The sequence below is a fragment of the Pagrus major genome, chromosome 24, assembly GCF_040436345.1.
Source record: "Pagrus major chromosome 24, Pma_NU_1.0".
Classification (NCBI taxonomy): Eukaryota; Metazoa; Chordata; class Actinopteri; order Spariformes; family Sparidae; genus Pagrus; species Pagrus major.
The window spans coordinates 18,574,316-18,591,765 of NC_133238.1; the positions used below are offsets into that span (position 1 = coordinate 18,574,316).

Consider the following 17,450-nt stretch of genomic DNA (forward strand, 5'->3'; position numbering starts at 1 on the left):
CTAAAATGGATGTTTGTTTGTTTTTAGCTTTGAGGCATGTAAACCTGTTCAAGTAGTGACCCAAAATAAAATTATGAACCTGAAAATGAGCAGAATATGTCTCCTTTAAACCAAAAACAAATCTGGATCTAGGAAATGTTTTTTATTATCAAAATAATAGCCAATTAATTCTGCCAATTAACCAGTTAATTAATCTGTTTTGGCCGAACTTGTAAAAACTATTGAGTAGTTTAATTTATGACAAAGCATCATATTTAATAAGAGCTCTCAGAAAAATCTAATCTAGTAAAAAGAACGACAGTTTAATCAAACATTAAAGGTGCAATATGTAAGAATTTAAGTTAAAAACATTTAAAAATTAGGCAAAATTATTAACACAGTATGAAAAACACTTATAGCCTTTTGAAGTTAGCATGCTAACCAGCTAGCCCGACCCGTCCCGCACTAAAGCTCCTCTGCCAACAGTGTAAACACCAACACTCTTCACCCAACTCTCAGTTTGGACTGCTAGCTGCACGGCTAACTGAGCTAACTAGCTAACGACAGCTACTGCAAGCAGTTAGGCTACTCTAGCGATATCTAGCGAACAGGTGGTCAACTCTTACATATTGCGCCTTTAAAGGAAACAGCAGTTTGTGTGTCATGTAGCAGTTTGAGTTTAAAGAACAGCAACGCAAATTGTCGCATAAACAAATTTGAGTGCAATGATCCTTTAACACGAACGTGAATATGAAGTTTCACAGGGAGATAATAACTTTTAAACTCACACAGGTGGAGTTAATGACGTTAATGTCATTTCCTGCTTTCACAGAGAGAAAAGGTCAGCCATATTTATATCCATGCAGCCTCTATATCTGTTCACCTCAACACAATGTGAAACACATTCTTCCTGGTTAACTTTAGAGTCCACGGATTAATCATTTGATTAATATTCTCCATTAATTATCCTCGGCACGGCTCAAAATACATGTGAGAATCCAGAAAGTCTGACTCCTTCTTCTTCTTCTCTTCTATAAATAACACGACGAGCACTTTACTTTGTTTAAAGATTCGAATCTGAACCACAGCGACGTGGAAATAAAAACATTTTCTCTCCCGACACAAACACACCTCGGTAGAAAATGTTGATTTTTCTCTATCAGCTCATGAATTATTGATAACCTGAGAGTCTCAGACGACGTGTGGCTTCACTTTGAGTTGTGTTTTTATTGTAAAAGTGCATTTTGTACAGCAGTGACTTCATGAGAATTAAAACAAAATGACACGATTTCAGTAAAAGCTTCACTTTGGGTTGTTAGCAGCTTTTCCTAAAGATTGTTTTGACTTTTCCCGCCAAAATAAGAGCACTTTTAAACTATTTACATCCAGTAAACACAGAAATATCACACAGAGTCTTTCTTCCCTTTTCCCCCTCGTTACTACACATTACAGTCCTCTGCAGTCTGGTCCAGGAGGGAGCAGCGGTCCTGCTGCTCCTGGACAGAGTTGATGGACGGTCCCTGGCCAGAGAGGGCTGGTGTGACGGCGCCACTTTGGCCCAGTTGTTCCCGAGGGAGAGCTGGGCTCCGGCGCTGTAAGTCCAGACCCAGATGTGCGCTGATCTGCGACGACCGCAGGCTCCTCATCTGGCCTCGCGCTTGCACCTCGTACAGCTCCACCGAGGTCTTCTTGTACCTGGAGGAAACAGAAGGTTATTATATTCACCTCTGAGGTATAATATGATGAGATGAAATGAAAAATGTAATAAAAGGAAATGAAGGAGAGAGGACACACTGAGGCAGCATCAGCAGGAAGAGTCACAGGATACACCAGGGAAGGTAAAATTTAGAAAGCACACACGGTGTTGTTTCATCTACCAGTGAACTTTAAACTAACTTCTGAAATGTCGCGAAACAGAAAAAAAAGAGCAAGTTAGTTGATAGTGGAAGAAGAAGAAGAAGAAGAAGAAGAAGAAGAAGAAGAAGAAGAAGAAGAGGAGGAAGAGGAGGTCCTGAGCTGGACTTGAACCAGATGTACTGCCCATAAAACTTCTGTTTTCAGAGTCAAACAGCTGATCAGTTGTTTTCATTACATCAGAACGTAAACGCATTAACTTTTTCCGAAAAAGGCAAAAAAACCTTCTCAAGCGAGCGTAAAAACTTTTTTCGCAAACTTGAGTATGTTTTTACAAAACAAAGCTTTTGTTGAATAATAAAAAATAGTAACCAACATTTCTGGTATAGAATATTTACAGTTTCTGTTTACAGGATGGATTTTTGTTTGATTTCAAAATAAAGGTGCCCTGTGAAGTTTTCTTATAATCTTCTGTTTACATTCGATGTTTTCTGATCCACACACAAACGTATTTTTAAGCGCATTTTGAAGTGTCGCATTTGAAAAAGAGCAGCAATATTAAAGAACAATCAAAAAGACACCTCAATCAAAGACATTTGATTGAGGTGTTTCTTTGCCTTTTTGGAAAACAACAACAACAAAAACGTTGCTCCAAGAGAAAAAAAGGAAAGTGACAGAAATGTACACCGACACTCACATTCTCAGCAGCAAAGAAGATAAAACCACAGAAACAGACGAGGCGGCCATCGCAGCAGAGCCCATCCAGGGTTGAAGCACGAGGCCAGCAGGCATGAACACACCTGCAACCAACAGAGGAGAGGACGGTGTGGACAACAGTCTGGACCAGCTTTACTTCACACTACAGATGTTTACAGATGTTCCTCAGCAAAGAGAGGATTCAGGAGTGTATAATCCCTCCACACCTGCAGCGATGGGTATCCCCACGAGGTTGTAGATGAGAGCGAAGACGAAGTTGATCCTGATCCTCTGCACCGTCTTCTGCGACAGCTCGATACTCGCCACCACGTCCAGCAGGTCGTTCTGCAGAGTAAACAGCTTCAGGTCAGACAGTTTATCTCTACGCGCCGTCAGCCGCAGCGTCGGCGTCACCTACCCGGATCAGGACGATGTCGGCCGCCTCGATAGCCACGTCTGTGCCCGTGCCGATGGCGATGCCGACGTCGGCGCGAGCGAGGGCCGGCGAGTCGTTGACTCCGTCCCCCACCATGGCCACCCGCAGGCCTTTCTCCTGCAGCTCCTGCACTTTGGCCACTTTATGTGAAGGCAGCACCTCTGCCAACACCTTCCTGATCCCCACCTGCGCTCAAATAAAACATTTCATTACGTATAATATATTTTTAAGGGAAACAATATTTCATAAACGTGTGTTTTACCTGTGCAGCGATGGCTTTAGCCGTGCGTCTGTTGTCTCCTGTGATCATGACCACCTCGATGCCCATACTGCCGAGTGTATGCACCGCTAACGCCGACTCTGCTTTAACTGTGTCCGCGATGGCTAACATGGCACACAGCACACCTGCACACAAAACACAAACAGAAGTTTAGAGTTTACAGCTGTAAATTCTGAGAAAAAAATGGTCAAAATTCAGAGTTTAAAGTCAGAATACAAATAAAAAAAGTGAAATTTCTAAGTGTGAAGTCAGAACTGTGGCCGACAGACTGTGTGCAGTGGCTCTGATCCTCTTCTGTAGTAAATGAAAGAAGATTAAAATAAATAAAAATAAAATATGAGCGTTGTTTCTTGTTCCTCACCATCTATAGCCACCAGGATCGCCGTCTGTCCTTTCGTCTCGTGGCTGGACATGGCCGCGTCGACGTCGGCCTCGATGTGGTGGCCGTTCCTCCTCATCCACTCTCTGTTCCCGATCAGGACGGAGTAAGACGAAGGCTCAGCTGGAAGAAGAGAAATAATGTAAAAATGCCTGTATTTTCATATGATTTTGCTGTGTTCTGGATGTTTCTGGCCGTCAGCAACTCTGGAGAAAGATCCTAAATCATAATTTTTAATTTGTACGCAGGATTTTTAGGCTCAACATTAATTTAAACTTATAATTCCTTTTTACATGATTAGTGACGTAACTTAGGTATTATAATGTGATATTAAGGTGGAAAACTAATTATCAAGATGGTTTAATGTCTTATGATGTCTTGATGTCTTATTAAATGCTTCAAAAGGGCCTTAAATTTACAATTAAGATTTAATAATCCATTAAAACGTCTTCGTACATTACAATCCAATAAAAAAATGTCCTTCGAAGATATAAATGACAGTGTTTTTGCACTTTTATTTGGTAAATGATGGTTTTTACTCCCTGAAAACATTAAAATCGAAGATATGCTCTAATTAAATATGTGAATACTGAGTAAGAATCTTTTAAAATATCATTAAAGTGTTTCTGTATTTGAAAATTAATATTAAAATTACGTTCTTTGTCATAACTCCTTGATATATTGTTGTTTAAAGTGTTAAGGGGTAAATTAAGAATCAATTAAGCCATTTTTAGAGACCGTAGTCGCCGAGAAAGAAAGATTTTAACGAGAATAATTAGCGGCTAATGTTTTTAAAGACAGCTGATCAGACGCCGTCAGACCTGCAGGCGAGGGCTCGGCAGCAGACAGGAGGCTGCTCTCGTCGGTGGTGACTCCCGGCAGCAGGAAGCGCTCGTCGCTCTGTGACTGCAGCAGATGTTCCACGTTGGAAACCCGACAGCTGATCCCACAACCGGGCACCGCCTGGAAGTCCTGGCAGTACCCCAGCACGCCGGAGCCCAGCTCCTGTTATGTCCACACACATTATCAAAGGTTTCATGAGGATACAAACACAGACGTGTAGCTGCTCATGTGTCTGATCTCTGTTACCTCTTTGCAGTGTTTGGCGACGGCGATCCCCAGCGGGTGCTCGCTGCTGGCCTCCGCCGTGCCGACCACCGCCAGGATCTTCCTCAGGGGCATGCGGGCCACTTCCCACAGCACCAGCACACGAGTGACCCGCGGGACGCCGTTAGTGATCGTGCCGGTCTTATCGAACATCACCACACGGATCTGAGGCACAGAGACGCAGCAGAGTCACGACCCCGTCTTCTTCTTAAGCAGATTTTTGACTCTTATCATACAAATTCAAGACTTTTTATCCTTCAGCAATTCAAATTAGTGATCGGATCAGATGTGTGAAGTCTGACTAGAATGATAAAAAGTCCGTCTGGAGCAAAACAAAAGTTTAAATTCAATCTTCTGATCTCACTGGAGTGTCTTAAATCCAGCACGTCCACCCTGACGTGTTGGATTTAGACGTTTCTTTCGCCTGCAGACAAACATTTACTCAATTTCAGGCTGTAGACACCTCTGAAGACCCGAGACCTTCTGCAGGATTATAGGATCAGAGAATAACAACCCATCCAAGGACCCCTGTTTGAAAACCACTGCTGTACAGAAAATGTCATGCAGATACAGCCATGTATCAAAGAGGAGGTGAATAGAAGCAACCTCATAACCTTTCTACCATCGCTGCAGTACCATCTGTTGCCACATGGTGTCACTAGTTACAGAGAAACAGATTGGATATCACAGGATGAAACAGGATGCAAAGAGCATTGCCTTGTGGGCCATCTCCAGCGGCTCGCCTCCCTTGATGAGGATCCCGTTCTGAGCTCCGACCCCGGTGCCCACCATCACAGCTGTCGGGGTCGCCAGCCCCAGAGAGCAGGGGCAGGCGATGGACAGGACTGTGATGGACGCCTGGAAGGCAAAGCGGACGATGACCTCCGCGTTGGAGATGTTCTGGTTGTAACCCTGCGAGGAGGGAGAATGGGTTATTAGACTAAAATACTTAAACTTTTATTTTGAAAATGTGTGTAAGTAGTTGTGTGCACACCCACCGGGAAGTTGTCCCTCACAATGTCAAAGTTGACGAAGCCGATTGCGAGCCAGGCCACCAGAGTGAGCAGTGAGACGATCACGATGAAGGGCACAAAGTATCCACTGAGCCGGTCGGCGAACTGCTGGATCGGAGCCTGAACAAACAAAAAACACCCGGGAGGGAAAACTGAGCATGCTGCAAGAAAACAAGGTCAACTCCAACAGAAACTTATATATTTTTACATATTTCAATTGTTTGTGCATATGTGCGTTTCACAAGCTACAAAGCAGGGTGAAATAATAATCAACTTCTCAATAGATTTTTTAAGATAAACTTTAATTTATTTATAATTAGTTAGAAGTATGAGTTGTGTTTGTTTATTTTGTTTTGTGTTTTTTCCCTCTCTTTTTCTTCACTATAAAGCATAAAAGTGCATAAGAGTGCTATAAATACATCACCAGAAGTAATCTAAAGTAAATATATGTGAGATCTTGCGGTCCTTTACAAAAAAAAAGATATAAAAAATGGATTTTCTTATTTTTTGTCTTGTTTTCAAAATGTCTGAAACTGAGGTTAAATAATTGGCTGAATTTTTGTTATTATTTTAAAAAGAAACTGTTTTTTAATGCTAAAAAAAATATAATATTAAAGGACTAAATTGAGTGTTTTCTGCAGTTAAAGCTGCAACTTCTGTGTATTCAGTCATGAAAATCTTGACTTGTAAAGAAAACAAGGAATCCTTCACACTTACATTATGTTTGTCCCAGTTTATTTCTGGAAGAACTTTTTGGTTCTGTCGCTGATTAATTTCAGATCAAGTCTTGTGACAAACGAGTAAGAACAAGTGATGGACAGCCTGTGTTTCATCCTGTCCACCTGAGCCAGAACTTTATTTAAGTTGTGAAAACCTGACCATAAAGTTCTTACCTTGGAGGTTTGGGCCTCTTCCACCAGTTTAACTATCTGAGACAGAGTCGTGTCGGCGCCGACATGAGTCGCCTCCACCAGCAGAGCACCGTGAGCGTTGATGGAGCCGGCGATCACCGAACTGCCCACCTTCTTACTGACAGGCATCGGCTCACCTGACGGACACAAGCGGTGACGCCTAAATTCATTCCTTACATCGAAATCAAGAACCAGGAATCAGGAAACATGAATGTGCTGATTGTAGCGTATAAATTCTACCTGTGATCAAGGACTCATCCGCCATCGAGCTTCCCTCGATCACTTTCCCATCCACGGGGAACTTTCCTCCTGGGACGACTTTGACGATGTCGCCCCGCTGGACCAGCTCCACCACCACCTGCTCCTCACTGAGGCACACACATTAGTATGATAACGGTGAGTTTGACAGTTTTTGTTGTTTTACACAGCTGATGTTGATTCTTGTATGTCGTGTGTCTCACCTGATGATGGAGTGGTCCGGTCCCAGAGTGACCACGGTGGCATCAGTGGCTTGAAGTGACATTAATTTGGCCAAAGCCTCCGAGGTTTTACTCTAAAAATGTAGAAACAACAACCACCCACTGTTACACACCTTCTTCTCTGGGTGTTTTGTTTTGTTCTACAGTGTTCAATGATTAAATGGCGACAAAATGGTAAAAATAACTTGGATCCTGATGCTTTTTCATGCCTTTATCTGTAAAAAGACACCAGAGATGATTATATGTCCTCCCTAGAGCCTACAACAGCCAACGAGTGATCATATAGACAAGTGACCCACTCTCTCTTCTTTCTCCTCTCTCCTCATCCACTCACACACCAGCCTTAAGATGACTGATGCATCATGTAGCCAATGAGATTTCAAATCCAGCAATTTACAGATATAACATTTAAACTACTGTCCTGTATGATCCGGGGTGATCTGCAAACAGTTTAAGGTTTATGGTTCAGGTCACACCATCAAACAGCAACGAGATGACAAGTGTATAAAAGCATGTGAGGATTTCAAAAGTATATTTTATTATTTATTGATCTTTTGTTACCTTTGCAACGTGCTCCAGCCATCGACCCAGAGCGATGAACACAAAGAGCATAGGTGGAGTGTCGAAGAAGGTGATCGGGCTCTGGCTGGCTCTCTCGGCCATGGCTACGATGAGGACCACACAGGAGTAGATGTAGGCGATCGAGGTGGCTAACACTATCAGCACGTCCATGTTGGCTGTGCGGTGCTTTAACGAGCGATACGCCTGGATGTAGAAGTATCGGCCTCCGAAGATCTGAGGGGAGGAAGAACTGCATAGTCTAAGACGTGAAAAGAAAGAAACCGTAGAGCTCCCTTTGTCGGACATACTGTGTTCCCTTACCTGCACAGGTGTACAGAGCAGGAAGAAGGCCAGGTTGAGGAGGGACAGGCCGGGCAGCAGGTTCTGCTCCTCGGGCATGGAGCCTCCATGTTCCTGGTGCTGACTGTCCATCACCATCATGTAGATCATGAGGCCCATGACGGGCAGGCCGAAGACAAGACTGAGCAGGAAGGAGTTCTTCCACCTGGAGAGGAACCAGACATGGAACGACGACACCGATATATACCTTTCATTTCCTTTTGACATTGATTTCCATGTGTGTTTTTGTTAAAAAAGCAACTGAGCCATGCACTTAACATAGTACAGTTTCCCTTCAGAGAGACAATAACATCTTTTAAACAGTATTTCTACATCATGTGCAGCCCCAGTGGCCTAATGGATAAGGCACTGGCCTCCTAAGCCAGGGATTGTGGGTTCAAGTCCCATCTGGGGTGTTTCCTATTACAGGAGACATGCTGGGCCTCTAACCTTCCTCTGCCCTGAACAGTTATGTTAGCTTAATCCTCATGCAGCCACTATTGCTAGATACAGAACACCAATAATACCTACTACCCTCACCAAGATTATGCTGCTTTACTGTGGATTTCCATGCATCTTTTCCAAAGGACAGCAAGTCATGAACTTCCCACAGAACATATTTTTTTCAGTAAAGCACACAGGATGGCAGCTTTTAGAAAGTTAACGCTTGACCAGCTCTGACAGCGAGGGAAGGAGGCCACAGCGATGCCTAAAACAACATGCTGACAGCACATTCTTGGTCATAGAGACCGAAGAAACACAATGTAAGGGATAAGTTCACCCAAAAATGAATGCTGTGAAGCTCCAGAAATGTTTTGTGGACTACGAAACTTCACCTGACTTTCCAATCGGCAAGGGGGTTTCATTTTTAGGTGAAGTATTCCTTAAAGAGCGATCTTATTCTGTTGATGAGGAGGATTTTAAACCAGATACTTGCTGTCGTATTTCTTCCGTGTGATCCAGGTTGTGTTTGTAGCCCGACTTCGCCAGACTGGCCTCGAACCCAAGACTCTGGAGCGAGAAATGACACCATGATGTCAAAGATTTACAGCAGGGAAGGAAATATAAATAAAAATCGATCGTCACCTGAATGATCTTGATGATATCTCGCGCTCCGAGCACGTCTGGATCAAACTGGACTTGTGCTTTTTTGGTTGCAAGGGCGACCGAGGCCCCGAGGATCCCTTTGGTTGTGTTGAGCTTGGACTCGATGTTGTGGACGCAGGATGCACATGTCATGCCTGTTATCTGCAAATAAAAACCAGAGGAAAAACATGACTTTTTTATATCATAACACAGAGAAGTTGCTTCATGTGTGGACTTACAGTGAGGTCCAGTTTCCCGTGTGCTACCGCGTTGTCTTCTATCAGTTTGGCACCAAAGCCCAGGTCTTCGATGAGCTGAGTAACCACAGCAGCGTTCAGAACTTCTGAGTCATACTTCACCTCCGCCTTTCCAGCCATCAGTGACACCAACACCATGATGATTCCTACAAGTCAAAGTCAAACACTGACATTAAACGTGTAAACTAAAACTAATATTGTAACGGCGATTGCACTTTATTACCCTTGTGTTTGAGGAGGTTCCTCTCGATGTTGGCCACGCAGGAGGCACATGTCATTCCTGTTACGCAGATGAAACATTTTTGTACTTTAACGTTGCTCGTTGCACGTTGTGATAGAGTGCCATTGTTGACTCCTGCATTATTCTGTGATTTCAAGTTAAGAAGGTCAGAAAGTCCAGAACTGACAGGCCCGGACTTCTCCTGACTCTGGACGCTCTTTGGAGGTTCTGTAGAGAAGAGGGAACAAAGTCAGTGGCGGCAAAAAAGATAGAGGTTTACACATTAAAGTGTGTTTACAGGTCTTCTGGAGACCTACTGCATATGTGAAACAAGTGGTATAAAGCCTTTTGTGGCTCCAGAGGAAACTGCAGTGGCTGAGTTGCATCGTGGGTTATGTAGGCGCCAGGTGTTGGGACTGTTGGACTCACTATAGACAGTTGAAAAACAAATGATCGAAATCGATACAGCAGAACCAGAAATATCACGTTTATATCCCAAGCACTCTTCTTCCTTTAGAAAACCTGGTGCCTACATTACCCACAATGCAACTCAGTGGTGTTTGCAAACACAAAGCTTCATTCTGTTATTGATAATTACACCTAAAAAAACGTGATTTACCTCACCAACTGCTATGCTCTGGCCCTTTTTGTTGCTTTGTCAGTTTGTCTTTTTATTCATTCAGCTAACTTCTTTAGTTTTAACGATTAATGACGACTGATCAGCAATCTGACAGTTATAGATTATGATCAATATTAAAAGTATCCACAATCTACTTTTCGGCTGAAGTGTCCTTTTACTTTGTCCTGAACTTTACGTAACCTCATTGACTGGCAGATCCGTGCTGCGTAAACAAACAAAGACAACTGGGTGACGTATTGTAAATAAGGCATCATGAGTTGTCCCTAGCAGCATGAGGGATGACACATTCCCAGTCCAGACTCTTCCTGCAGGAACGTGAACTTTCCATTTATATAAGTAAAGCAACAGAAACCAACCAAGATATAAGATATCTTTAAAGTTCAAGGTTTGAAATTAAACATAAGCGACCAAACGCTTCACTTCTCTCTTCTTTTAAACCTAAAATCTCAGCCACCTGCAGGAAGCTCGACCTTGAAAGGCACATGAAAGACTCTGCTCCTAATCTGCCTGAGTTAATTCCAGGTCTTGGCAAGCTGTTTTCGTCATTAAATCCAGCAAGAAAGCTCCGGCCGCCGTAAGAGCCCTCCACGTCCGACGGAGAGCATACTTGTCTGGTTGCCACGGTGACCGGCATAAACAGCCGTGAGGTGAGGTGAAGGTGAGGCGTCCTGTTGGCTAAGAGGACTGAAGTTGTATTTCTGGGCTGGAAAGTGTTTTTGCTCATGATGTACAGATGCTAAACACTTCTCTAGACTGTAAACAGGGAGTTTTCACAGTTGCTAATCCCAACATATTGAACGAGTAGACTCCGGTCAGGATCCACATGGAACCAAATTTCAATGCAACCTGAACTGAACCACTTGCAAGTGACACATTCCCATCACATCACCTTACTTATCTAATGTACTCTGAAAGGTTAAAGGTAGGGAAGGTGATTCTGGAGAAAGATAGTTGATTGTTGAGTCGTCAAACACACTTTGGCCTGAGATTCTAACCCAAAGCGTCAGTATTTGACGACCTGAGATTGAGACTCAAAAATCAACTCTCCTTCCTTCTACAACTGTGCACTGAAGGTTGAGTGGATTGAGAAATAACTTCTAACTGCAGTAAAAGACCAGTTTGTCTGTTTGCAGTGAACGCTGGACATTGGATCAATGGTCAGTTACAACATCAAACATGTTTTTTTAGGGGGGGAAAAACTACTTCCAGAGCAGTGGATAGAGGTAAGAACAACAAAATCTGAGCTACAAGCAGAATTGAACAAAAAGCCAAGGGTTGATTAGCTTAGCTTACCATGAGGAGGGAAAGCAGGAGGAAACAGCTGGCCTGGCTCTTTTGGCTGTTTTTTTGCACCTTTAGCCAACAAAATTTAATCACAAGTCAACATTATTTCTTGGTGCCTACCTTCAAGTGATGCGTCAAAGCCCATGTCCTCGATCGCCGCCCTGAGCTGCTCCGGCTCCGTCAGACTGGGGTCAAAGGTTATTGTTCCCTTTTCCTCCTTCAGTGACACCACGATGGACCGCACTCCCGTCGTCTGAGAGATCCTCCCTTCTATGGACTGAACGCAGGAGTTGCAAGTCATCCCTACGATCCAAATGGTAACAGTCTGACTTGACGAGTTAAATACGTCCCCCTGATCATCGGTTAGTAAAGTGGCGTCAAATCCCATGTCCTCGATCTTGTCTTTTAGTTCTTCTTGTGTAACTAGAAGAGGTTGATACACAATCAGCGCTGCAGCGTCTTGAAGCGACACCTGAATATGTGAAACCCCAGATAGAGGACCAATGCGTCCCTCGATGGACTGCACGCAGGACTGGCAGTGCATGCCGTCCACTGCGATCCGCACTGCTGACTCTACATTGAATCCCATCGTCTGGAGCTCCAAGACGATCTCTTTGGTCGTGATAACTGAGGTATCATAGTCCACGTTGGCCAGGCTGCTGGCTGAGGACAAGCTGGTGGCGAGGACTCCATTCAGGCCGGAGATTTTGCTTTGGATGGCGTGGACCTGGTGCTCAGGGGTGAGTCCCAGGAGCTTAAAGGTCGCTCTGGAGGAAGCTTTCGATGGAGGGTAGAGTTCACTCTGACTCCCGTACTCGTAGGCCAGGTTGTCAAGGCCGTGTTTCTCAACGTCAAAGCCATTTTTCTGGAGAGATAAAGGAAAGTATTACATAAAGTCATTACAGTATTGGCTCAGGAACAAAGACAACACAGAACTCAAACACGCTTTAATTTCCTGCACCATCAACATAAGCATGCCTCCCTGTTTTCATTTCCTGAGTACATGAAAAATATAGTGGATAAAGTGGAACGAATGGATGGGTTCCTCAAGCCAACCACCATCCAACTCAATCTCAACAAGCTCCCACTTGACCCCATTCAGGCTTTTTCAACCCCCCCGTCCTCTAATCTCTGCTCTCAGTGAACACAAATCCCAAAAGTTGTGTGGTCAGAGATTAGTCAGTGATCAATAAGAGTAGGACAATACAACACAGAGCAAAATGAGCACAAAAATGTTAAGTTTCGTCAGATGCTGCTACAATTTTGACTAACAGCCTGTAAAGCTTGGTTTGGGATTTAGAAATTACCACCACAGCTAGATAACATTGGATAATAAAGCAAAAAGAAGAAGCATAGCACCAAAACCAAAACTAAGAGGTGTAGACATGGAAACAAAGTCAGTCCCTGCCATCACTGCAACAAAACAATTAGAAAAGAAACACCGTATTAAAATATATACATTTCATATTGTCAGGACGTCCATATAGGTTGACTGTAAAAGCAGCTTCTTACAACCGATATTTCGTTTCTTGTTGGGCAGGGACCTCTAGTGGCAAGAGTAACCATTCCGGCAGCAAAGGAGGAAGTCAGGAGGACTAGTATAAAGACCGGAAAGTCCTTATAAGGAGGTGGTCGGGGACGGATGGTTATTTCAACTTACTGACGTACTTAAATGGCGTCACGCACATAACGCGACGGAAGTTAGTTATGTAACGTTTGTAACTAAAATTACAAAAGTAATGTTGTTGCTTTAAACCCAAACCATGATGATTTCCTAAACCTAACCTAACTGCATGCATATGACTTTACTTTTACTTTTATTTTGAAATTTAAGCCTCAGATCCCTTTAGATTCCATGTTGTGTATATCTTTATATAATCCTGTAAATGTTTGGACCATGGTCTAATCCTTGACACAACTTTGACATAAAAATACAAATGTTTATGGTATAACCAGAAGACTACTGGTAAGTAAATACAATCTTTACAGCCTTATTCAGGATTTATGACCTCATTTTTCAATCTGAAACACCTCTGTGAGTCTATATTATCCTTATCATATAAGAGTTCAGCTCGGTGGCTTAAGTAAAAATTTCCCATGCCGAGAGTTTTAATCCCCCTGTGACTCGGACATTTTTCATGCCTGCAGACTGGACTGGTCCGTTCCTGTTACTCATACCTCTGGTCACCAAAACTTGACATAAGAGTTCATCAGAAACATCAGTATCTAAGCCACATACTGATCAAATTTAATTTAAAAAAGGTGTTGATACTGATAAACTTGAAATTCAGAGAAACTCCCAGCATTGCAGGTTTGGGGCCTAAACACCACATGACTCGCCCTCCACGTAATCCTCCCATTGTGACTCTGCTTAACGTCAACAGTCATTGGCTGCTCAGAGAAGTGAAGAGCTGTACTCCAAATACCATTTGTGTTCTGTTAAATTCTTGAAACATTAGATTTTTGAGTCTTATCACAGTAACGGTACAGTACAGAGTATCTTTGTTTTTATTTCTGTTAGTGGACAAATCACTATTTAAGACAGCTTATTAAGAGAGTATTATAAAACTTACATAATCAACATTTTTCAATGTCAAGAACAAGCATAAATCTCAGATTAAACAAAAGATTATCTAAAAATAGGGGCTTGATAATGAGCTAATGTCAGTATAGATTACAAGTTGTAGTTATGTGAGAAAATATATTTTAATAAGCCAAAGCCACTTCATTCATTGACATGTTTTCTGACTGAAACAGAGAGTGAAGTGAAACATAGACTAGAGAAGTTAGGGCTAAATCTGGGCAGGTTTTATTTTGAAAAACCAGCCTATATGATGAGTAGGTCACTTGTTTTTAACCACTGGGAGATATTAACCCATTTGCAGGTTTATTAAAGTTTATCCTGGATGATAAATACAGAATCCACCCCAGATGGGACTCGAACCCACAATCCCTGGCTTAGGAGGCCAGTGCCTTATCCATTAGGCCACTGGGGCTACATCAACAGGTGTAATCACCCTAATATTCACTATTAAAACATGACACGCTGTACCTGTGAGTACAGTGAGTAGAGCAACTGACATGTTGACGTCTGGGTTCATGAGCACTGTTCAGCTGTTCAAAGTGCAACACACAATCTCACAGACACAGTGTATCTAGACAAACATTTCCCAGAAACATACATTTCCAGCGTCTTTATGACATCACAGCGTACCGATATCTACACACAGTAAACTCTGACCGACTGACCCGACGGTACTTTAACAGCCAAGAGTGGAAACAGGAAGTCACACAGAGGTGCAGGCCTGTAATTAAGGATTCATTTAAAAGTAAAAAAAAGTATATAAAAGGTAATAATACGTATATTACTGCTTCTTTTAATACTGTATATATACTATATATATATTTGTACTGACTGTGTATTAGATTGTGTTTATATTGTACAAAACTGACATATATATAAATCTAATCAAGTCCAATCTAAAAAACAGTTCAGGAAATGAGATTAAATTGTATTATTTTGTCTCAAAAGTACAACAAAATGCAGATTTTGAGTTATAAATCACTCCAGCTTGTAGTTACACTCTTTGTATATTAATGAATAGGACTTTTTTAATCACTAACGTTACTTTATTTACAGTTAATAACAATAATATGATGCCTACCTGCATCACGAGTCCCTGTCGCTTTCATTCATGTGTCATTGAGGATGGAAGGAACAGGTGTGAACAGCTGGATACCTGTCGCACCAACCAAATCCACCCACTGTAATAATCTTCATGTCAACACTGGACACATGAATAAATGTAATAAAAGTTATAAAATAAATGATACAAACTGTAACCTTGGCAACAATCAGCGGGTGTTTGGTTTCACGTCTCATACGGTCTAATCCTAAACCGTCCGAGAGGCGACGACTTGCATGATTACGTTACATTTATTTGGCTTTTATCCAGAAAACACACAATCAGAGCTTTCACCCTGCGGAGCAACATGAGCTACATGTTACACATGATACAGATTCTTTATTCGCACCTGACAATTAAACGTTTGTCCAACGCAGGATCGGCTCAGCAGAAAATCAAAAGGCGTGACACATGTTTGAGGGGAAGTGTTGTTTAGCTTAAATCTAAGCGGGATCTACCTGTGAACCTCCCAACAGGTTGTGTATGTGTACGAGTTGTAGCCAGCTCAACTAAGAGTGATGCTCTCTGTTCCTGAAGAGGTGGGACTATCCAGGGTTTCACAATATGTAAAGAAAATAAAATGTGTGAAAAAATGAACAGAGTTTGGTGTAGCGGAAAACTGCATGTTTCCAGTGCTGGAAAAGTACTTGTACTTTACTTGAGAGTAAAATATTTTACGTTAAGATTAAATCTCCTCCTTGTCAGTGATGTAAGGTAACTAAGTACATTTACTCAAGTATTGCACAATTTTGAGGTACTTGTACTCCACTACACTTTGGAGGCAAACATTACAACTACTACTTACTCCACTACATTTATTTCATTACTTTAGTTACTAGTTACTTTGCAGATTACATGCTACATCAGAGTCAAAGTGGAACATTTTTAAATTAATTTGTTTTATTGGAAATCAGATTTAAAAAACTGATTTTGATCATCAGAAAAATGATGAATATCAGATCAGTTTATACATAAATATAAATGTATTCATAATTTACTTTTACTTGTACTTTCGATACTTAAGTACATTTAATATTAGATATTTGAGGACTTTTTCCACAAAGAAATGATCAACAAACAATTATTTTTCTCATCATCAGAATCATTCAGATGCTAAACTTAAGGAAAAGTAGCAATACTGGAACATAAAAATAATAAATGTGCATTAAATATTAAAAAAAAGTACATTTAATGCAGGAAAATGGCCCATGTGAATGTTTTACTGATGTTACTTATGATGTGAGCAGCACTTCACAGTGGTAGTTGAATATTTTTTTAATTTTTACTCATTTTTCTAGTTTAATGTACAAAAATAGATGATATTTTATAATCAGGTGGTAGTTTTTAAGCAAAAGATGTCGTCTAGTTGAGTAAAAACTTAAATATATTGACATCACCACCACTGAAGAAGAAAGTAAATACATTTTGGAAGCTGAAACTGGATAATTTTAACATTTTTTCCCACAAAAAAATACTCAAAATGATTATTTCTCTCATCATCAAAGTCATTCAGGTCCTATACTTAAGTAAAAGTAGTAATACTCGTTGAATATGAGCTAATTTTTACTACTTTTTGTGGTTTAATGTGCAAAAATGGGTATTTTATAATCAAATGGTTGTTTTTTATGCAAAAAATGTCATCTAGTTGAGTAAAAACTTGAATATTTACCTCAGGATCGTCACATAAAGCAGCACGAAACTGAAATACTTAAGTACTTGAGTAAAAGTACTTCAAGTAAAAGTAATCGAGTACATCCAGCCTGAGCTCTCTGACCTGCTGCATGTATTGATAACCATCACCTGGCTGATCAAGGTCTCCATTAAACCACCTGCTGCCAGAATAAACTCACTCCAGCAGAAAACTTTTCAAAATAAAACTCCACGACGAGGGCTCGTGATGTTGGGGGGGACAGGTGAGGCCTTACCTTGACGTCTCGCGCTGCGCAGTGTCTCGCGCTGTGCTCGGTGCAGGTGCAGTCCGGCTCGCAGACGCACTCCACCATGCAGATGTGCTCCCCGGCGGCGGGACTCGACCCGGACACGTACCGGGACAAACTTTTGGGCGACTTGGGAGAAAACATGCTCGAGCTGCTCTCACACCGGCTGCCTTTTATCTTCACCTGTCCGCGCGCGAGGGCAAGAGTCCGCGGTGGGCACGCGCTCCCGATAAGAGGAGCGCACGGGGCGCACAGATCTGGAGCTGCACGGGTTAATGACAGGAGGAGAGGCCGGTCACGTGACCT

The 17,450-nt window shown here is 42.0% G+C and overlaps 1 protein-coding gene and 2 non-coding genes across 3 annotated transcripts; 1 reads left to right on the top strand and 2 right to left on the bottom strand.

Annotated features, from left to right (window-relative positions):
• Positions 1-1,186: 1,186 nt before the first annotated feature.
• On the bottom strand, positions 1,187-17,340 carry atp7b (ATPase copper transporting beta). The gene is made up of 21 exons (XM_073495448.1): positions 17,133-17,340; positions 11,642-12,386; positions 9,601-9,825; positions 9,360-9,523; positions 9,121-9,282; positions 8,972-9,045; positions 8,017-8,200; positions 7,696-7,929; positions 7,117-7,208; positions 6,896-7,023; positions 6,638-6,792; positions 5,730-5,864; positions 5,449-5,643; positions 4,714-4,896; positions 4,446-4,629; positions 3,607-3,747; positions 3,228-3,370; positions 2,948-3,151; positions 2,757-2,874; positions 2,531-2,633; positions 1,187-1,674 (listed from the first exon to the last, which is right to left on the bottom strand). Exons 1-21 carry the CDS (start codon positions 17,286-17,288, stop codon positions 1,419-1,421), a joined length of 3,981 nt encoding a protein of 1,326 aa, XP_073351549.1. The 5' UTR covers positions 17,289-17,340; the 3' UTR covers positions 1,187-1,418.
• Positions 8,378-8,450, top strand: trnar-ccu (transfer RNA arginine (anticodon CCU)). The gene has a single exon. It is a non-coding gene; the product is annotated as a tRNA-Arg (tRNA).
• trnar-ccu (transfer RNA arginine (anticodon CCU)) lies at positions 14,445-14,517 on the bottom strand. Its single transcript has one exon. It is a non-coding gene; the product is annotated as a tRNA-Arg (tRNA).
• Positions 17,341-17,450: the final 110 nt, after the last annotated feature.